General features: G+C 28.7%; 1 protein-coding gene across 8 annotated transcripts in view; it reads right to left on the bottom strand.

Moving 5' to 3' along the window:
* The window catches only part of LOC129915339 (very low-density lipoprotein receptor-like), a 174366-nt gene that overhangs the window by 112715 nt on the left and 43940 nt on the right, over nt 1–17711 (bottom strand). Inside the window, exon 1 of one of the 8 annotated variants that reach the window (XM_055994832.1) lies at nt 13123–14118. The exons of the other annotated variants lie outside the window; for them this stretch is intronic. Within the exon in view, the coding sequence (XP_055850807.1) occupies nt 13123–13222 (100 nt within the window). The 5' untranslated portion in view covers nt 13223–14118. Of the gene's footprint in view, nt 1–13122; nt 14119–17711 lie in introns of those variants that run through there. 8 annotated transcript variants of the gene reach the window in all.

The raw sequence follows: 17711 nt of genomic DNA, 5'->3' as shown, positions 1-17711 counted from the left end.
AAATTAAGAAAAAAGTAAAGATAAAAACACAAACAAAAAAGAGCATTTTTTAACAAAAAAGTTTAATAACGTTTGTGTTTATAGCGTTACAAAAAAAAGTTGTATAGGAGAGTTGTAGAGAATTTTAAGGAATAATCTTTCCTCGGAAGGTTTTTTCATAATTTTGATAAAAAGTGCTCAAAACTTTAAAATTGTCATTTTTTTCTTTTTTTTTTCTTTTTTGGCTTGCAACTTTTTTAATATTAGGAATATCGAAAAAGTTCTCTTAACATAAAGACGCGAAATTGAATTTCCTACGTTTCTTGCATACACAACTTTTATGTAGGATAAATAGAAATCGAGATATTCAACAAAAACTAAAATCCAAGATGGCGGCTGAAAGGTGAATTTTGCGAGTGCGAAAAATCAGGATAATGATATTCAGCCAATGCTCTATCGAATGGGCAAAAAAAATTTGGGGGTGGTACAAACTGCTGGGTCAGAGCAGAGAAAACTGGGTACTTCCGGTTTTACATGCACGAAGACCCCTCACTAAAACCTATGTATCTTCTAAACGGCTTGATATCCCACTCTGAAACTTGGCATGTAGTTTTTAAATTGTATAAGCTTTATTTTAAGACTATTTAAAAAAATATCAAAATGGTCGAAGTTTCTTAAATTTGGATTTGAAGTGCCAACTTCCGGTTTTCTGTCGAAAAAATAAATCTATTTCCGGTTTAGATTTCATATTTGAAAAGCACGTCTAATTTTGCGTATAATCCATCATTAAAATAATTTTGTTACCCCTTCGTTTAATTTATATAAATTTTTCAAATAAACTCTTCCCAGAGTTTTCCAAAACTTTAGAAGCCCATAACTCCGCTATCAAGGCTTAAAATTCAAAATCCTTCCAGATGTATTTTTTAATTCGATTAAGGAATACATATACCAAATATGAACAAATTTGACGACCCACCACATTTTTAGCTGCTGGTTTCACGTGAAATGCCCCATATACCAACAGATTGTAAAAGAAAGATATTCTAGATAGAATTTAGTACAATTAAAAAAATCTCAATTTTTGTGCATTTTTTGTAGGGTCTCCAATTTCATTTTTTTCCATTGACGACTCAAAATAGGTGATCAGATTTCATCCAAGATTCCACTTAGAATATGTTTTGAGCAGTACGTAGTGAATTTGAAAAAGAATAAGTCAATTCGGATAGGTTTTAAAATTTCACAAAAAGTCGATTTCCGTGAAAAAAGAGCATTCTTCAGATGCTTCCCGCTTTATATTTTTCCATTGTCAAATAAAAAAAAAGTATCAGAACATGTTCAGAAGACCATAACGCATAAACCATGAGTTGCACACAGTAATCTAAAACAATAGTCGAAAATCTACTGAGTATACTATATAATACATGGACATATAATCACTATAAGAAGTTGTTTAATTTTTATTGTATTAGTTTATTTTCTATTTATGCTGATTTTATAGTGGTTGTTAATATTCTTTAAATTTACCTGGTTGAGTTTTCATTAAACCATATTAAGACTTACAATGTGTAGATGTATTTTTTTTCATCTTACCTGAAATAAAATAAAAAATTTAATTTAATATTAGGTAATATTATAAAAAAATAAATAAATAAAAAAAGTCCTTGTGTTATAAAACTATATTAATTTCGAAGTTAAATTAATATTGTCATAATGACCATCTTGTCAGACAAAAATAAATTAGTAGTAATTAGTATTTTAGTAATCGTCGTAATGTTATCTTATTGTTATCTCGAGATCAAATTTTTTTTAACTAAAATTTTTTCTTAAATAAAAGATAAAGAATATTTTCTTATACTCATATATTACGTTGTTTATTAACAAACGTTTTCGAGAATTCTTCTCATCTTCAGGTTAAGCAAATTAAAAATATTATTTTAAATTTAAATTTACATAAAAATCAATTTATACAAATTTCTTAAATTTAAAAAATTTTAAAAAATTAAAGTAATTTAAATAAAATGCACGACTGGGGCCGCACGTACTTGCTCTTATGATAAAAGTAGCTTTTATGTCAAAGATTTAAAAAAAAAATATTTTGAATTAGTTAAAATTTGATTTTTTTAAGGAATTTCATAAGAAATGCAAAAATACGAAATTATTTTTTTTTAGTTTTTCTTACGCCATATTTTTGTTACTCGTGTTTTTTTTTGACAAAAACAAAAAACGCAATTAGCTACATATATTAAAATCACTTAAAGCATTATGTATGTCAAATTTAGTCTAGAAAATTGTAATAACTCATTAACGGTGTACGGGAAGAGCCGACATCAAAGATTAAAAAAAATGTAAAGTCATATTTCCATTATCCGTATTTTTTGAGAAAAACTAAAAATGCAGTTACGTTAGATTTACGTATAACATTACTTGTGTAAAATTTAATCGAAATCGTTAGAGTCATTTACGAGAAAATTGCAATAACTCCATTAAGATGTACGGGAAGAGCCGACATCCGCGATTTAAAAAAGAGTTAATGTCATATTTTCACTATCCGCATTTTTTGAGAAAAACTAAAAACGCAGTTATGTTAGAACTGCAAACAGCATTACGTATGTTAAATTTAATCAAAATCGTTAGAGCCGTTTTCGAGAAAGTTGCAATAACTCCAAAACTTTGTATGGGAGGTATATGTTTAAAGCGAGATATTAAAAAACAAAAAAAAAACAACCTTGAAAATTACAAAAAAATCATCTGTAGCAAATTTCAAGAAAATCCCTCAACCCGTTTTGGCTGCAGCTTCATGTACAGCTTTTTGTGACGACGCACCGACTCACAGACCGACGGACGTCATGACGAAAACCACTTTTTCGGACTTCTCCATCATCGTAATGTTAGTTTTGATTAAAACCTCGAATTTTTTTTTTTTACACGAAACCAATACTTGCCCTATTGAGCAAGTAAAAAAAAGTAATTTTAAAAAAATATCAAATAAAATTGTATGAATTTTGGTTTAATTTGGATTTAATACAAAATAAGATCAACGAATAAATGAGTTTTAGAATTTTGTCTCAAATATGTCAAATCATCAAATAGTCTAAGAATAAGTTTAACAACACCAATCTTGTTTTTATGTTGTTTAAAACTTATAATGTTTGATGTTTTATTTCACCTTTTTGAATATAAATTGATGGAATGAAAGCATTGCTTTGATCCCAAAAAAACACTGGTCGTGGGATGTGTTGCGCTTATGCTACAAAATGCCATGGAATATAGGTACCTACATAATTTATAAAAACATTATTTTCTTTTCTTCAGTATCTGTAACAATGTAGGTTTAAACTTTTGTTTTTTTGTTTTCTTTTTATCATATAAAAGAAAATCATAATCTCAAAACAAAAGAATAAAAAATACAAATTTTTTTGTTAGATTCAAAGCTGTTTGGGGAGGTAGCTATTCCTATAGAAATGACAAAAGCATGTCACGTTACAAGGGGTCTGTTTCTGTCTTGGGCATCTCATATTGTCACTGTCATTTATATAGAATATGACTTTCAAAATGGCTGTTAAGTGTGAGTAGAAGATATCTACATTTTATATTTATATCTCTGTAAGTTGAATGTATGTCAGGGAATATAATAATAATTTTACTATCTATAGCTCTGTGTTTTCCAAGAATGAAACATTCAACACAAATACTGTTTTCAAGGGTCAATCTGAACTTGATAACCTTAGGAAACAAAAGCTACATTTTTCTTGTATTGAACGTCAATAGACTAGAATAAAAGAGAAAGAAAAAAAACTTTAAAGGAAAAAAATCAATGCTTTTGAAAAACGCTATGTCTATACACTGCAGCGTTTTAAATTTGTACAAACATAGGAACATATAGATATGTATATAGTATTTCTAACACTAAAAGTCATATTGATGACAAAGGCAGAAGGGATGGCATAGAACAAAATTGGAATCAAATAAATCTTTGCTCTAGTTCACATGTGTAATAGTAGCTTGATATGTGAGCTGGATGGAGAGTATATTTTGTTAGCTATTTGCAATTGTACGAGAGCAAACAAAGAGCCCTGGGAAATCCTGCAAAGTGCGCGATTACTTTTAAAATTTGTTCACAATGTACCTAGGTACCGAAAAGGTACCTACTATACTCTCTAAAAGGATTGCACACTATATATGAGATATGAACGATACACTACGAATGAAGTTAAAAGGATAGTTGCGAGGCAGCTTATTGTATAGTATACTGTTAACTTTGTGTTTTAACAAAAGGATATTCTTGAATTTGAAATGAACAAATGCATAGTGTGGTGCAAATAACAAAAAAAAAAAAAAGAAAAAGAAGCTCAGAGAGCTATTCTTTGATCTAGGGCCTCTCTGGGTTGATTGTACTTTTTAGAAAAAAAAAGTTATATGGATTCAGACTTTTCTAGCTCATCTAAGTTTGATACTTTTTAATCAAAGTTATGGATGAAATGTTCTTTGAAAAAAAGATTTAATGCTCAATCCAATAAACAAAGTCAAGATTTTCTATAGGTGCTGATAAAAGTGATAAAAGTCGATTAAACACTGCTCCACTGGGAACATGATGACAAAGAAAACATTTGATGCTACTAATTAAATGATTTTGGGGTAATTGCGATGAGATTTGACAAATGAAAATAAGTAGATTCTTCAATACTATTTGGTATATAATAATACTAATCTGAAGAGCCGAATAACAACTATCATACTTGAAGGAGTTAGTAAAAATGCTAAATTTATTCATTGCTAAAAAGCCTTCAATTAGGTGAAGCAAATCATGGATGAGGTAGCGCAGTGCGTATTGTACTGGCCTCTGAACTTGATTGGTCTTTTCCATTAAAAACGAAAAATTTTAAAATTTGCACTTATACAGGGTGTCCCAAAAGTAATGGATCAAACGAAATATGCTGATAGGCCAACTTTAGGGCTCTCGGAATTCGGTAACTTGTTCATCCCAAATCCTTACGGTTTTCGATTTAATGCAGTTTTTGTGAAATTTCGAAAAATCCCGACTATGCAACATTATTTTGCTTCCTCCGCTCATAATTGATTTTTGTTTTTCACAATTCTTTCACTAAAACATTGCCTAATAATAAGAAATAATTAATTAATCAAAATATTTTTCATTTCATACGCCATTTTGCTGCAAATTAATTAACAGTTCCATGTTTTATAAAAACTCAATTTCTTTCTTTTATTTCAGAGCAACACCCTGAAAAAAATTTGTATGTGCCACAGGTTTATTATTTTGAAAACTTTCCGTGTTATTGCAGTTTTCAAAAATGTATACAAATTTCCAAAGTTGAAGTTAGAACTGAAGATATTACAATTTAAAAGCAACAAAACAGGGCTTTTCAGAGAAAAATAACAAAGAAAAATAAACACATTTTCTCGACTGTTGTTTGTTTATTTCTTTTTGAACAAAAGCCTCGATTTTTGTTTGTTATTTTGCTCTGAAAACGTCTGTTTTTTTGCATTCAAATTGTAATATCTTTCGTTCTAATTTCAACTTTGGAAATTTGTATACATTTTTAAAAACTGCAATAACACGGCAAGTTTTTAAAATAATAAACCAGTGTTACACCATAAAAATTTTTCTGAGGGTGTTGCTCTGAAATAAAAGCAAGAAATTGAGTTTTTATAAAACATGGAACTGTTAATTAATATGCATCAAAATGGAGTATGAAATAAAAAATCTTTTGATCAATTAATTATTTCTTATTATTAGGCAATGTTTAAGTGAAAGAATGGTAAAAAACAAAAATCAATTATGGGTGGAGGAAGCAAAATACTGTTGCAAAGTCGGGATTTTTCGAAATTTCACGAAAACTGCATTAAATCGAAAACCGTCAGGATTTGGGATGAACAATTTACCAAATTCTGAAAGCCCTATAGTTGACCTATCAGCATATTTCGTTTGATCCATTAATTTTGGGACACCCTGTATGTATGTGATTTGACTGATTTTCAATTTTTAATTGGGTCTTTAAACATAATGGAGAGTGAATAAATTGGGCCTTAAACTTCTATGCTGACATGAAAAGCAAAATGATATTTAATATCAATTAAGTTTTTAAAACAAAAGTTATTTTCCTATTAAGCTAACACTCAAGACAGACAACTTTAACACACATTTCTACCTGTGTCAAAATATGTCAATACAGTCAAGGCAAGGCCTTGTCTGCAAGTTAGGTTTATTCAATTATTTTCTTCTATTGTTCTCACAACTCAACCAAGAGTAATTTCTATCAAAAACTCTCTTTATTCCCTAACATTTCATAATTTTCACTTTCAAAAGGCGTAAAACTTTTCAATTTCCAATGACAACTGACTACGTTTCTCCTTAATTACAAAAGATTTCAATTAAGCACACTGCCTTCGCTTGCACTTTATAGCAGCAGCCCCCCAACATCAAAGAGCTCGATTTTGCTTGAACAACACAACATGCGGCTTCTCACCTGTCAGGCCAAATAAGTCTCTGTGATCGATGAGGATAAATGAAGGACTTGCCAACATTACAACGCTTTGGTTTTTGAAACACAAAACTCCACAGTTTTGGTAAATCGTTTCATGAACAAAAGGGATAAACCAATTCATCCAAAAGTTGGTGAAAGTGGAATAGATGTTAAACATGAAAGTTGGTTGATTCGATTATAATTGGGACATCTTGAGCATAGCGTAACCTTCTTTTATCGCAAAATATAATGTCAGTGAATGAACGTTATTTTGACAGATATGCGTCAGTGGAATAAAAGGCACATATATAAATATATGATGTAACCTATATTATAATGGCTGGTGTCATTTGATAGACCACACATCTCTTGGCAACTTATATTCAATTTCGACGGAAAGTGGTTGGTGATACAAAAGGTTTTATTTTCTTTTTAATTATTTGTACATCAGGTACTCATCAATGTAATAAGATATAATGAAGGTCATTCGTAAGGACTAATTATATCTGATGAACTTATGTCAAATACGTTTAATATGAATATCTGACTTTGAAACTCTAAGATATTTTAAGTGAGAATCTTCAGACTGTAGAGTTGTTTTTGTGCAAAAGCCTTTAGGATTAATATGATTTTTTTTGTTTTCGATTTATCATACACTCCTGCTCAAAATTAACGCACACTTTTTTCTTCTTTAGCTATACCCCTGCATCTTATTTAAAATGGCTTTAAAATTATTTGTTGTATTTTTTTGTGTTTGCTTATTGTTTAGCAAGTCAGAAAAATGCTAAACTGAAACAGTATTATCAACCAAAAAAAAGATGAACCAAATTTAGCAATTCAAGGTCTGAAAACTGATATTAAAATAATTTTTGTTTTTTAAGAAAAAAATGTTAAAAAATGGAAGCGCGTGACAGTTCTTTCCAATAATTTTATTCAATACTTGGCATTGTCTCCTCTAGCGCATATGATAATTTGGAGTTGTCTATTCATTCCACAAATTATATTTTGAAGGTTTTGTTGCAACTTTTTTTTTTACTGCAGTTTTCTGTTGATCAAGAATGCTTAGAGGTGGATTTCGGCCGCAAATGCATTTTTTTCAACATCTCCTAGACATGTTCTATTGAATTGAAATCCGAATATCTGTGTGGTCATTTCAAAGCTGGCATATTTTAACCTTGAAGATATTCTCAAACCACTCTAGCATGCATTATCGTGCATCAGACTGAACTGTGGACCAAATCTAGGGGTGATTGGAACCGGATGCTGTTCGAGGATATCAGTCAAGTATCTTTGGGTACTTAAAGTAGGTCTAGGAGACCTCACTAACTCCGTAGGTGTTGTAAAGCAGAGTTTACTCCAATAAAATTTATGACTCATCTCTAAAAGGTTCGCGGGTTGACAGATAGACTTCAGCATACCGCTCCAAATCTTCCCCACAAACATTTTATTCCATACATTCAATTTAAGCTAACTCCTGTCTTATTTGAGAAAATAACCACGATACTGTGAGATAAAGTAATAGTAGGACTTTTTTGTAAAATAAATATGACGTGCGTTAAATTTGAGCAGGAGTGTATTAATGAATAATTAAAGTAGGATACAAGTAAAAATGTTACATTACCCTCTACGAAACTATTTTGGATTATAGTAGGGCAAGCTTTTTAGTGTCAAATTAAAATGTACGCAACTTTGCGACGTGGCTATTGTTAATTATAAAGTTTCACACGAAAATATGTGACATCCAAATAACCCAGATTGACGTCAGCAGATTACGTTTTCTTTTGAATTATTAATTTCTACCAAGTATCAAGCTTTTTTACAAATCATGTTCACTTCAGTTATTTTTCTTCGAAATATATTCACTTTTACAAATAGATGAATATTTTTGTAACCATAGTATTGTATAAAAACAATCCCCTTTGCAAATAACAATTTTTAGACAGTGTATAAGGAATATTTCTATCAGAAACCTGTCCAGAAGTCAAATATCGAGACATTATAGGCTGCTATATTTTTTTTAAATAAGTTTAAATGGTTTCGCAAACAAAAGCAATCACTTTACAAATCAAATTCACATTTTGAAAATCTAAGGCTTGAACTTTTCAAATAATTAATACATATTAAAGATAAACGAACTGTTGCTCTGTTATTTTTTATTTTGGTTACTAAGCCCAAATCTTTTAGATTCGATACACTCTTTAGTTATACCCCTGTATCTTTTTTAAAATGGCTTTAAAATTCTTTATTGTATTTTTTTGTGTTTGCTTATTGTGTAGCAAGTTGAACAATATTACCAACCAAAAAAAAAATTAACCAAATTTAACAATTCAAGGTCTGAAAACTGTATTGAAATAATGACCAAAATTCTGTATTTGAACAAAAAATTCTGTATGAGTATAATTTATAATTCTGTATTCCATTATTCTGCTTTTCTATTATTCTGTATTTCAAAATTCTGTAAATCCAAAATTCTGTTTTCAAAATTCTGCAAATCCATTATTCTGCTTTTTGGAATTGTGTATATTCCAAACTTATACATTTTTATCTTGCCTGTTGAACAATTTATATTCAATTAACAAATTAAGTATAAGAGTGTATAAGAGCCGTTTGCTATTAAGGATTTATGTTCTACATAAAACCTTATATGGCAGTCTACGCAGAGGAAAAATTAGGGAATATGAGTTTATGTTCTACTTAAATATTTCATTTTTGTGTCAGCAAATTAAAATAAAAGACCTTACAAAAAAAGAGAAATAAACCCTGGCCTTACACAAAAACAAATACAAAATAACAAAAAACAATTTGATGAAATATGTACATAATGAAGATTCTTGGCTAAATATTACTCGTATTTTGGTATTCAAGGTATGTCATTGCCATATGCAAATTAATTGGGGAGATACTTTACTTCAAAGTATTTTCTGCAAAGAAAATACCAAAGATCTGTTTTCCAAAATTCTGTAAATGATAAAAGAAAAATTGTTTGTTTGATAATGAAAAAAAGTGCTCACTTTTTTTTTTTCTTTTATCATTTACAGAATTTTGGAATACAGAATTTTGAAATCCAGAATTTTAAATTAACAGAATTTTAAAATACAGAATTTTAAATTTACAAAATTTGAAAATACAGAATTTTGGCACATACAGAATTTCGACCCCAACCCGTAACTTTTCTTTCACAGCAGTTTTCATTTGACTAATACTGCTTGGAGGTGGAAAGATACAGATCTCCCCAAATCTTCTCCACAAACATTTTAATCCATACCTTGACTTTAAGATCACTCCGGTCTCATTTGAGAAAATAACGATGATACTATGACATAAAGTTCTAATAAAATTTTTCTGAAAAATAAATAGGATGTGCGATAAATTTGAGCAGGAGTGTAGAATTCAACAAAATTTTTAAATGTAAGGGATAATTGAACTTTATGGTAGACCTGGCCAGTTCTAAATCTAAATTCGTTCAGCTAAAATGTTTCTAATGAATTTCTTTTCTGTTTACTTTTTTTAGTTAAAAAATTTAAAATGGGGCACTAGGTATGTTGTTGGGTTATTTTGATTTCTAGTCATAGGATCAACAGAACTGATTTTTATACATATAGGATGCGTTGCAGGTAATTTTTTTTATTTAATTTAGGTTTAAAAGCAAAGAGTATTCTTTTGTTTGTATTATTTAATGTTGATATTCTAAAGCTTTTAATTTGAAAAGACAAGGTTTTCATTCATTTGGCAAGCCAAGTTTGGATTTATTTGAATTTTATTAGTTAATTTAATTATTTTTGTATGATTTTTGTACGAAATACTTTCTACCTGTTGCCTGAGAATTTTCATCTGAATCAATTTGATTTAAATTTTTTCGTGAAAAAAGTACTCATACGCCATACACATTTTTTATTTGTAAATTATTAAAATATTATTATTGTATTCTTTTCCACAGCAAACATTTTTAGTTTTAAATTAGATAATTAGATCTTCTGTTTCTAATTATAAAAATGTAAATTAATAAAAATTCAGGAAGTGAAATACTTCAAGCAAGGCAAACTAATTAACATACCATGAATTTTTATGTTGCAAAGATTTTTTTAATAAGTTGTTAGTATATGAACATTTAATATTATTAGGACCTTAGTATATAATAATGTATTCTTATTTAAGCTAGTTCTAAAACTTTTTGTTTAAGACTACTGCTTGTTCAATACAACAATTTGGAGTTTATAAGCAAAAATAAACATTTTTTTGTGATTGATTCCCATGTTTATTGAAGAAAAATTTACAATAACAATAAATTGTTATTTATTGTAGATAGGTATGCAAGGTTTGAACAAAAATAATGGGAAAATTAAAGAAAATTTATTTTGGTGATGGTCTTAGGGCAAATACTACTGTATTGTCTCTTAAAATGGATTTCGTGGAAAATAAATTGCACGACTGGGGTCACACGTACTTGCTCTTATGCTTAAAGTAACTATAATGTTAAAGCTTTTCATTCAAGAAATTTAAAATTTGATATTTTGAAGAAATTTCATAAGTAGTATAAATAAAATGCACGACTGGGGTCGCACGTACTTGCTCTTGCAGTTCAAAGTATCGTTAACTTAAATAGCTATTGGAAATTTAAGATTTTATTTAGTCGAGAAAAAAAAATCAAAAAATAAAGTTGCAAGTTAAAAAAATTAAAATTAAATTTTTTTTTTCAAAAACTTAAAAAAAAAAATTTTTCAAAAACTTTTTTAATTTTTTTTTTTTTTTCGAAAAATTTGCAATACCTCGAAAACGTTATATGGGAGATATGCGTTAAAATGGAGATATTAAAAAAATAAAAAAAAGGGGTCTAGGGAATTATGTAAAAATCATCTGTACCAAGTTTCAAGCAAATCCATCCATCCGTTTAGGCCCTAGCTCGATGTACAGATGGACGTACAGACGCACAGACGCACAGACGCACAGACCGACGGACGGCATGACGAAAACCACTTTTTTGATCTTCTCCATAATCGTAATGTTGGTTTTGATTAAAACCTCGATTTTTTTTTTCTACACGAAACCAATACTTGCCCTATAGAGCAAGTAAAAAATTAAATCTGTTTTTATAATTAATTAAACTCCGTTTTAAATTATCTTAAAAAAAATAAAAAATATGCCATTTTATTTCTTGTATAAAAAGGTATTTTTAGAAAAAAATTTTCTAAAATTGTAGGAGCCGTTTTTTAAAAAAATAATTTTTTATATATAAAATTTTTTTAACATTTTTCAAAAAAAAAGTTGGTATGCCATTTTGAAGAAATAATTAATTTACACATAAAAACAAAATTTCAAAATTTTTCATTGATTCGTTTTCAAAAAATTGATTTTTCAAAAAAAAATTTTGAAATATTTTTAAAAAAACCAATAATGCGTTTTTTGAAAATTTTCTAAAATTTTAATATTATCTTTACTTACATACTTTTGTATAAAAATTTTCATTTAAATCGGGTTAATGTTGTACAAGATATTCAGAAACGAAAAAAACCGTTCTATGACAGGTACTGTTAATAACGGTACAAAAAATATTTTTTTTATTTAAAAAGTTGGCTCTTATGTGTAGTACTACACACAAAAATTTTAATCAAAATCGTTAGAGCCGTTTTCGAAAAAAATTAACTTTTCTATTTCCGTTATATGGCAGGTACCGTTAGTTTTGGTCATAAAAAAAAAATTTCAATTTCCCCTCTAGGGAATCACCAAAAACTGCTAACTACCAAGTGTAAGTAAATTAGAACTCAAACGCGCCACCAAAAACACCATGTTCAGTTCATTCTGTCAATACACCATCAATGTCAAAACTGAAAAGTGTGTGTCAACGCGACACATAGTTGTCATCGTGCCCATCAACGCCTGAACAAAATTGCAGATCCCAAGAGATTACACTGAATGCGTTCAGCCGCAGATTTGTCCCTACGTGACGGTAGAGTGTAGGTTTACCGTTATAACTTCGTTGCAAACGAATATACCTGCATAGATAACCCAGAGGCAAAAAAAAATCGTTGTTTTCTATACACGTGTAACAAAGAGCGTATTTTCAAAACAATCACAGCAAATTTCAAACAAATATTTAACAGAGTTCATAAACAACATAAGTTGAGATGCTTAACTTAAGCATCACTAATTTTTGTATTCAATTAAAAATTAATTTTAATTAAAAAGATGGTTCCATTTAAGATCCTTAAAATTTTTCCAAAAAAATATCTCCTTCAATTGAAGAATACGAATATATTTGTAAGTATACAAAAGCTTGGAGTTGCCGTAGCTCAAGTTAAATCATTAAATCTTTGGAATAATCTTACATATTTTATTGCACTTGCTCTTGTCTTGCTCCGTGTCTCACACTACAAATAAATTTTTAATTTTCCATGGAATTTATTTCCTTCCAATCCAATTCAACACAAACAAAGAAAATGTGTTTACATTGATTTGTATACTTCCATTCTTGAAATTTCCAAATATCGAATAGTCTAATAAATACAGGTGCCATTCGTCGTTTTTCAAATTTATTTTAATTCAATTATTTCCCATGGACAATTGACATATAAATATTTTATTTAATTGTCGAATAACCTTCAGTAAAACACACATGTAATCAAAAAAAAAAAAAAAGAATAGAACAAAGAATTCCGAACAGTACCTGACAAAAGATATGTGGATCTTATTTTCATTGTTGTCCTTGCAGTGAGTATTCCATTCAGTATCACCATCCACCATATGAAGTTTTGGAATGCTTCCATTTTGTTACAACAACACGTTTTTCACAAGTTTCGATTTTTTTTTTTGAAGGAATATGTATCCTTTTTTATAGAAAACAAACACTAGAACCTCTTTTTAATAGAGTGCCACTTGACATTGAAATAAAAAATAACCGAAAAAGAACACATACGATAAAAAATACTAGATCGTACACTATATTAGAAGAAAGTAAGTAGATCACGTTTTTTTTTTGGTTTGGTATTTTTTTTTAGTTCGGATTTAATAACACTTTTGAAAAATTGGAAACGGAAGAGACGTGATGAGATTGGGAAGGAAAAAAACATAAATATTTCCACTCGGCAGCATCAATTTTCGTTTATATCAAAACACATCTTTGGCTCTTGTTTAACAAGAGGGAGATTTTTGTTGTTTTTGTTGTTTTATATTGTTAACTTTTCCACCCCGCGCTATAAAAATTGATAAAAGCTTTTTTGTTCTCAGAAAAGGATGTAACCACCACGAATAACGAAACGAAAAAAAATATATGGAAAGCTTTTCTAACCGCGAGAGATTGAACGAGAGCAAACAAAACGAAAGGACTACACAAAATTGACAGGAATAAATTAGAAAATAGTAATTTTCCTTTTTGTCGATACAAAAATTGATGAACTAAATTGAATTGATGTTCAATATGTTTTTGAATTAATGTTGAATATTTTAAGTGAATTCACATTGTTTCAAATGATAAGCGAGAGTTCTAAATCGATTGAGAACACTTTGTTTTTTTTTTTTCTTGTCTTCCTAGGAGGAGTTTTGGAGGAGTTTAAGAGTATCTATGTGTTTTTTTGAGACACACAATATGTGCACGGTTTTTCGACTGCGCTGGAAATATTTGCGTCCGAGTTAATATAAAGTTAGAAGATAACTGAAGCTGTGGCATCTTATAAGCTTTATCGTATTCTATCAGTATCAAGCTGACGGAATTTTGCTCTCTTTCGGAATGTACTCTGGTATGTTTCTTTATAGATGATATGGACCAGTCTTAAGTGCAGTGCTGTTGCTTTGATTTACAAAAGCTTTATTTTTGCTTAAAATTTTTGTCTAGTACTTTTTCTTGGTTAATATTAAATTTAATAATATTCAAAAACTCTTCTCTAAATAAAGTCTTTTACAAATGAGTGATTACATTTTGTATGTTAATTTGTATGTATGTTAGGTAGAAAGGAGGAAACCACTTAAAAATTGTTTTTTTTTTTTGCGTTATTAACTCAAGCTTAAAATAAAAAAACAAATCTATAAACTTAGCCTCAATTTACTTTCATAATCAGTAACTAATAGTAACTAAAGCAAAAAATGGTAAGATTAGAGACCCCGTCCGAACAGCTCCTATTTTGATAATCTGTTTTTCAAACTTTGGCTTAAACAATGGCTTAAAATTGTCGCTGTTGTAGTATTGCCTTTTTAAATTTAAATGAAGGGTTTTTGAGAAGTTTTTTTTTGTTTAATTTCATAAATGATATCAAAAGATTCTGTTATTTTTTTAAGAAAAATAATCATTTTTATCAAAAAAAAAAAAAAAAAAAAAAAAAACCGACTTCCATGGATTTTCTCATAGTTTCTATATCTTTTATATGGGACCACACTGCAGGCAGCAGCTTTCGAATGCGAAAAGAATTATCAAAATTGGTTCACTCAGTCCAAAGTTATGAGGTAACAAACATAAAAAATACAAGCGAATTGAGTACCTCCTCCTTTTTGTAAGTAGGTAAAAAATGTATGGCAGAGAGGGACCATCTTCCATCGTCGGCAGATGCAATTTTTAATATTAAATATTCATTTTGAAAAAATTAAGAATTTAATTTCTTTTTGTAAAATTAAAATCAAGTAAATTGTATGAAGTGTTTTTAAAAAACTTGTCCTCAAACTCAGAATTTTGAAAAAAAAAAAAATTTATTGACAAAATTTAACACGTCTTTTTTACGGAATAAATTATGAACTTATTTTTAAATTGTTCCCTAATTGACGCAAATAACTTTAGCTACTCCAATGCATTTTAAACTTTTGAGACAAAATGTTCAAAATTTTAAGAACATTTCTTCTAAGCAATTAGACTTGAAATAATGGATTTGAAAAATTGAAGAGAGGCTTTTGCAAACATTTGCTACTAAAAAGAAAGTCATGTTAATAGTTTGTTAAAATTTTACCGACTACATTATAGGTACGTACATAAAGAGTAGGTATTTATTATTGAGAAATTAAAAAAAAATTAGATTCATATCACAACTATGAAAGCGAATATTTTTCAAATGCGATATTGGGTACTTTTTATAGATGGCTTTTGGATTTAATTGTTTTGACTGTACTAAAAGTTTTAATTTCTCAAAAATTACTGCTAAAATTTTTTAAACCACGATTCACTAAAAGTAATTAAGTACCTACTTATTTTTTAATTTGAAAAAAATTTCTACAAATTTTATTTTTTCATTATTTTTTTTGCTATTTGATATATGAAAGCAATCAGTCTTTTATCTTTAAAGAGAAGGAACTATGTACCTTGGTCTCATCCAGTCCAGAAAATTGAATATATCTCTAAATAAAATGCACGCCTGGATTGCACCTTTTGGATGTAATGTTAAAGTTGCTAAGAATGTAATCTTTTTATGAAAAATGCATAGAAGAACAATTTCACTTTAGTTTAATAAAATATGTTGTAACACAAGAGAAAGAAATTTTAAAAATACTAAAACATATTCAATTCTTCCTTATTTCGTGACCAAATTTAGTAACAAATACAACACAGTTTTCGTACAGAAGTTGTTTGTATATTCCTCATCTTTCGAATCGAATTCAAGATGCTCCTATTAGAAACAAAGATAGTGTTCGTTTAGCTTTTAAATCAGTAAATGTTTTGAGAAGTTCACTTTTTTCGAATTTAAAAGGTGAATTTTCTAAAAACTATAAATCAGATATAGTATATAAAATCAAATGTTTAGGTGATGGAGCAAACTATTGTCCATTAGTTTAGGTAGGTACTTCCATGCAGAAGCTAAAGAACCGTATAGCCGGTCATAGATCGGATATTAATAACGGACATTCACAAAAAACTGCCCTAGCTTTACATTGTATAGACGAGGGACATAGACCAGATTATAACAATGTAGATATTTTACAGATAGAAAAATAAAAGAATGGTACCTATTAGAAATGCTATATATTTTAGACACAGAGAATACTGTTAACAGGAGATCAGATTGTGAAGGGCTTAGCAGTATTTATAGTCAGTTTGTTAAAAGGAATTTCTAACTTGAACTTTATAATTAACTCAATTTCTTCAAGTTAAATTTGATAAGAAATTTTTTTCTTATCAAATGATAAAAAAAGTTTTTATATTTTGAAATTTCGATGATTGAAAACGTCTTTTTCAAGACATTTTCCTTTTTTGAGTTTAGAAATATTTGAACATAACCAAGAAATCAAACAAGAATAAAAAGAAATCCATTAATATAAAAGCTTTAAGATAAGTATAAATTTTATTTATAATAGCAAATTTTTAGAAATATTTTTCTTAGATCCTGAAGAAGATTGTAATTGTAACCACAATCGAAACGTCGATCGAGAACTAGGTAAAAAATATATATTCAAATCAGACCTGTAGCCGACGAAAAAGAACAAAATACTAAAACATATTCTTTAAAAATTTTAATTTTCAAAAAAAAATATGCCATTTTTTTTACTTAATACTTTTTTTGTGCTAATGTTTACACATTTTTCAAAAAACTAATATTTCGTTCGGAAGATATTTTTAATTCACACATTAAAAACGAATTTCAAGAAAATTTACACGTTTCGAAAAAATATAAGTCATTTACAAGATAATCGTGACGATGTATAACACAAAAACGAGTGTGTGAGAGAGCTAGACTGTATGTACCTACCCATGAATTTTAAAATATAGTACTTTTTCCACAGTTATGCATTGCTAGAAGCTAGAATGTATGCAATGGCTATGATCCGTTTCTAAATCTAGATTTTGAAAGCGTAAGGAAATTTTAACATTACATTGCGTAATCACTACGACAGTGTACAAATATTTTTTCTCTGCTACAATACACAGAAAAAAAACTTGTATAAAAATCCTTGGAGAATGATAAGCTCTTCCATATTAGATATATGAATATAAAGTTAACTTTGGTTCCAAAACCTTCATTTATTGCCTCTTTAATCATACCTCAATACAAATATTTTCACATATGAATAATGTAAGTCAAAAAAAAACACACAATTAAACCATTAAAATTGATTCATTCATAACATTGATTAGACAAAAGTGACAGCACTGATTCATCCTACTTATCTCTGGATTGGGACCAAACTTCAATCTACGCTCTGCGCACTACACAGACAGTGGTGGTGGGTTGCAGAGGGTGTTTATGTCGTCTTGCAAAAAAAAAAAACTCTAAGCTTTTATTTTATGAAACAACTGCGCACTTCCTCTCGAGAGGGTTTTTCCAATGCTATAATGGAATATTT

Source organism: Episyrphus balteatus, chromosome 3 (genome assembly GCF_945859705.1).
Source record: "Episyrphus balteatus chromosome 3, idEpiBalt1.1, whole genome shotgun sequence".
Classification (NCBI taxonomy): Eukaryota; Metazoa; Arthropoda; class Insecta; order Diptera; family Syrphidae; genus Episyrphus; species Episyrphus balteatus.
Note: the sequence above shows the minus strand (reverse complement) of the source record. Positions and strands in the feature narration are given on the sequence as shown.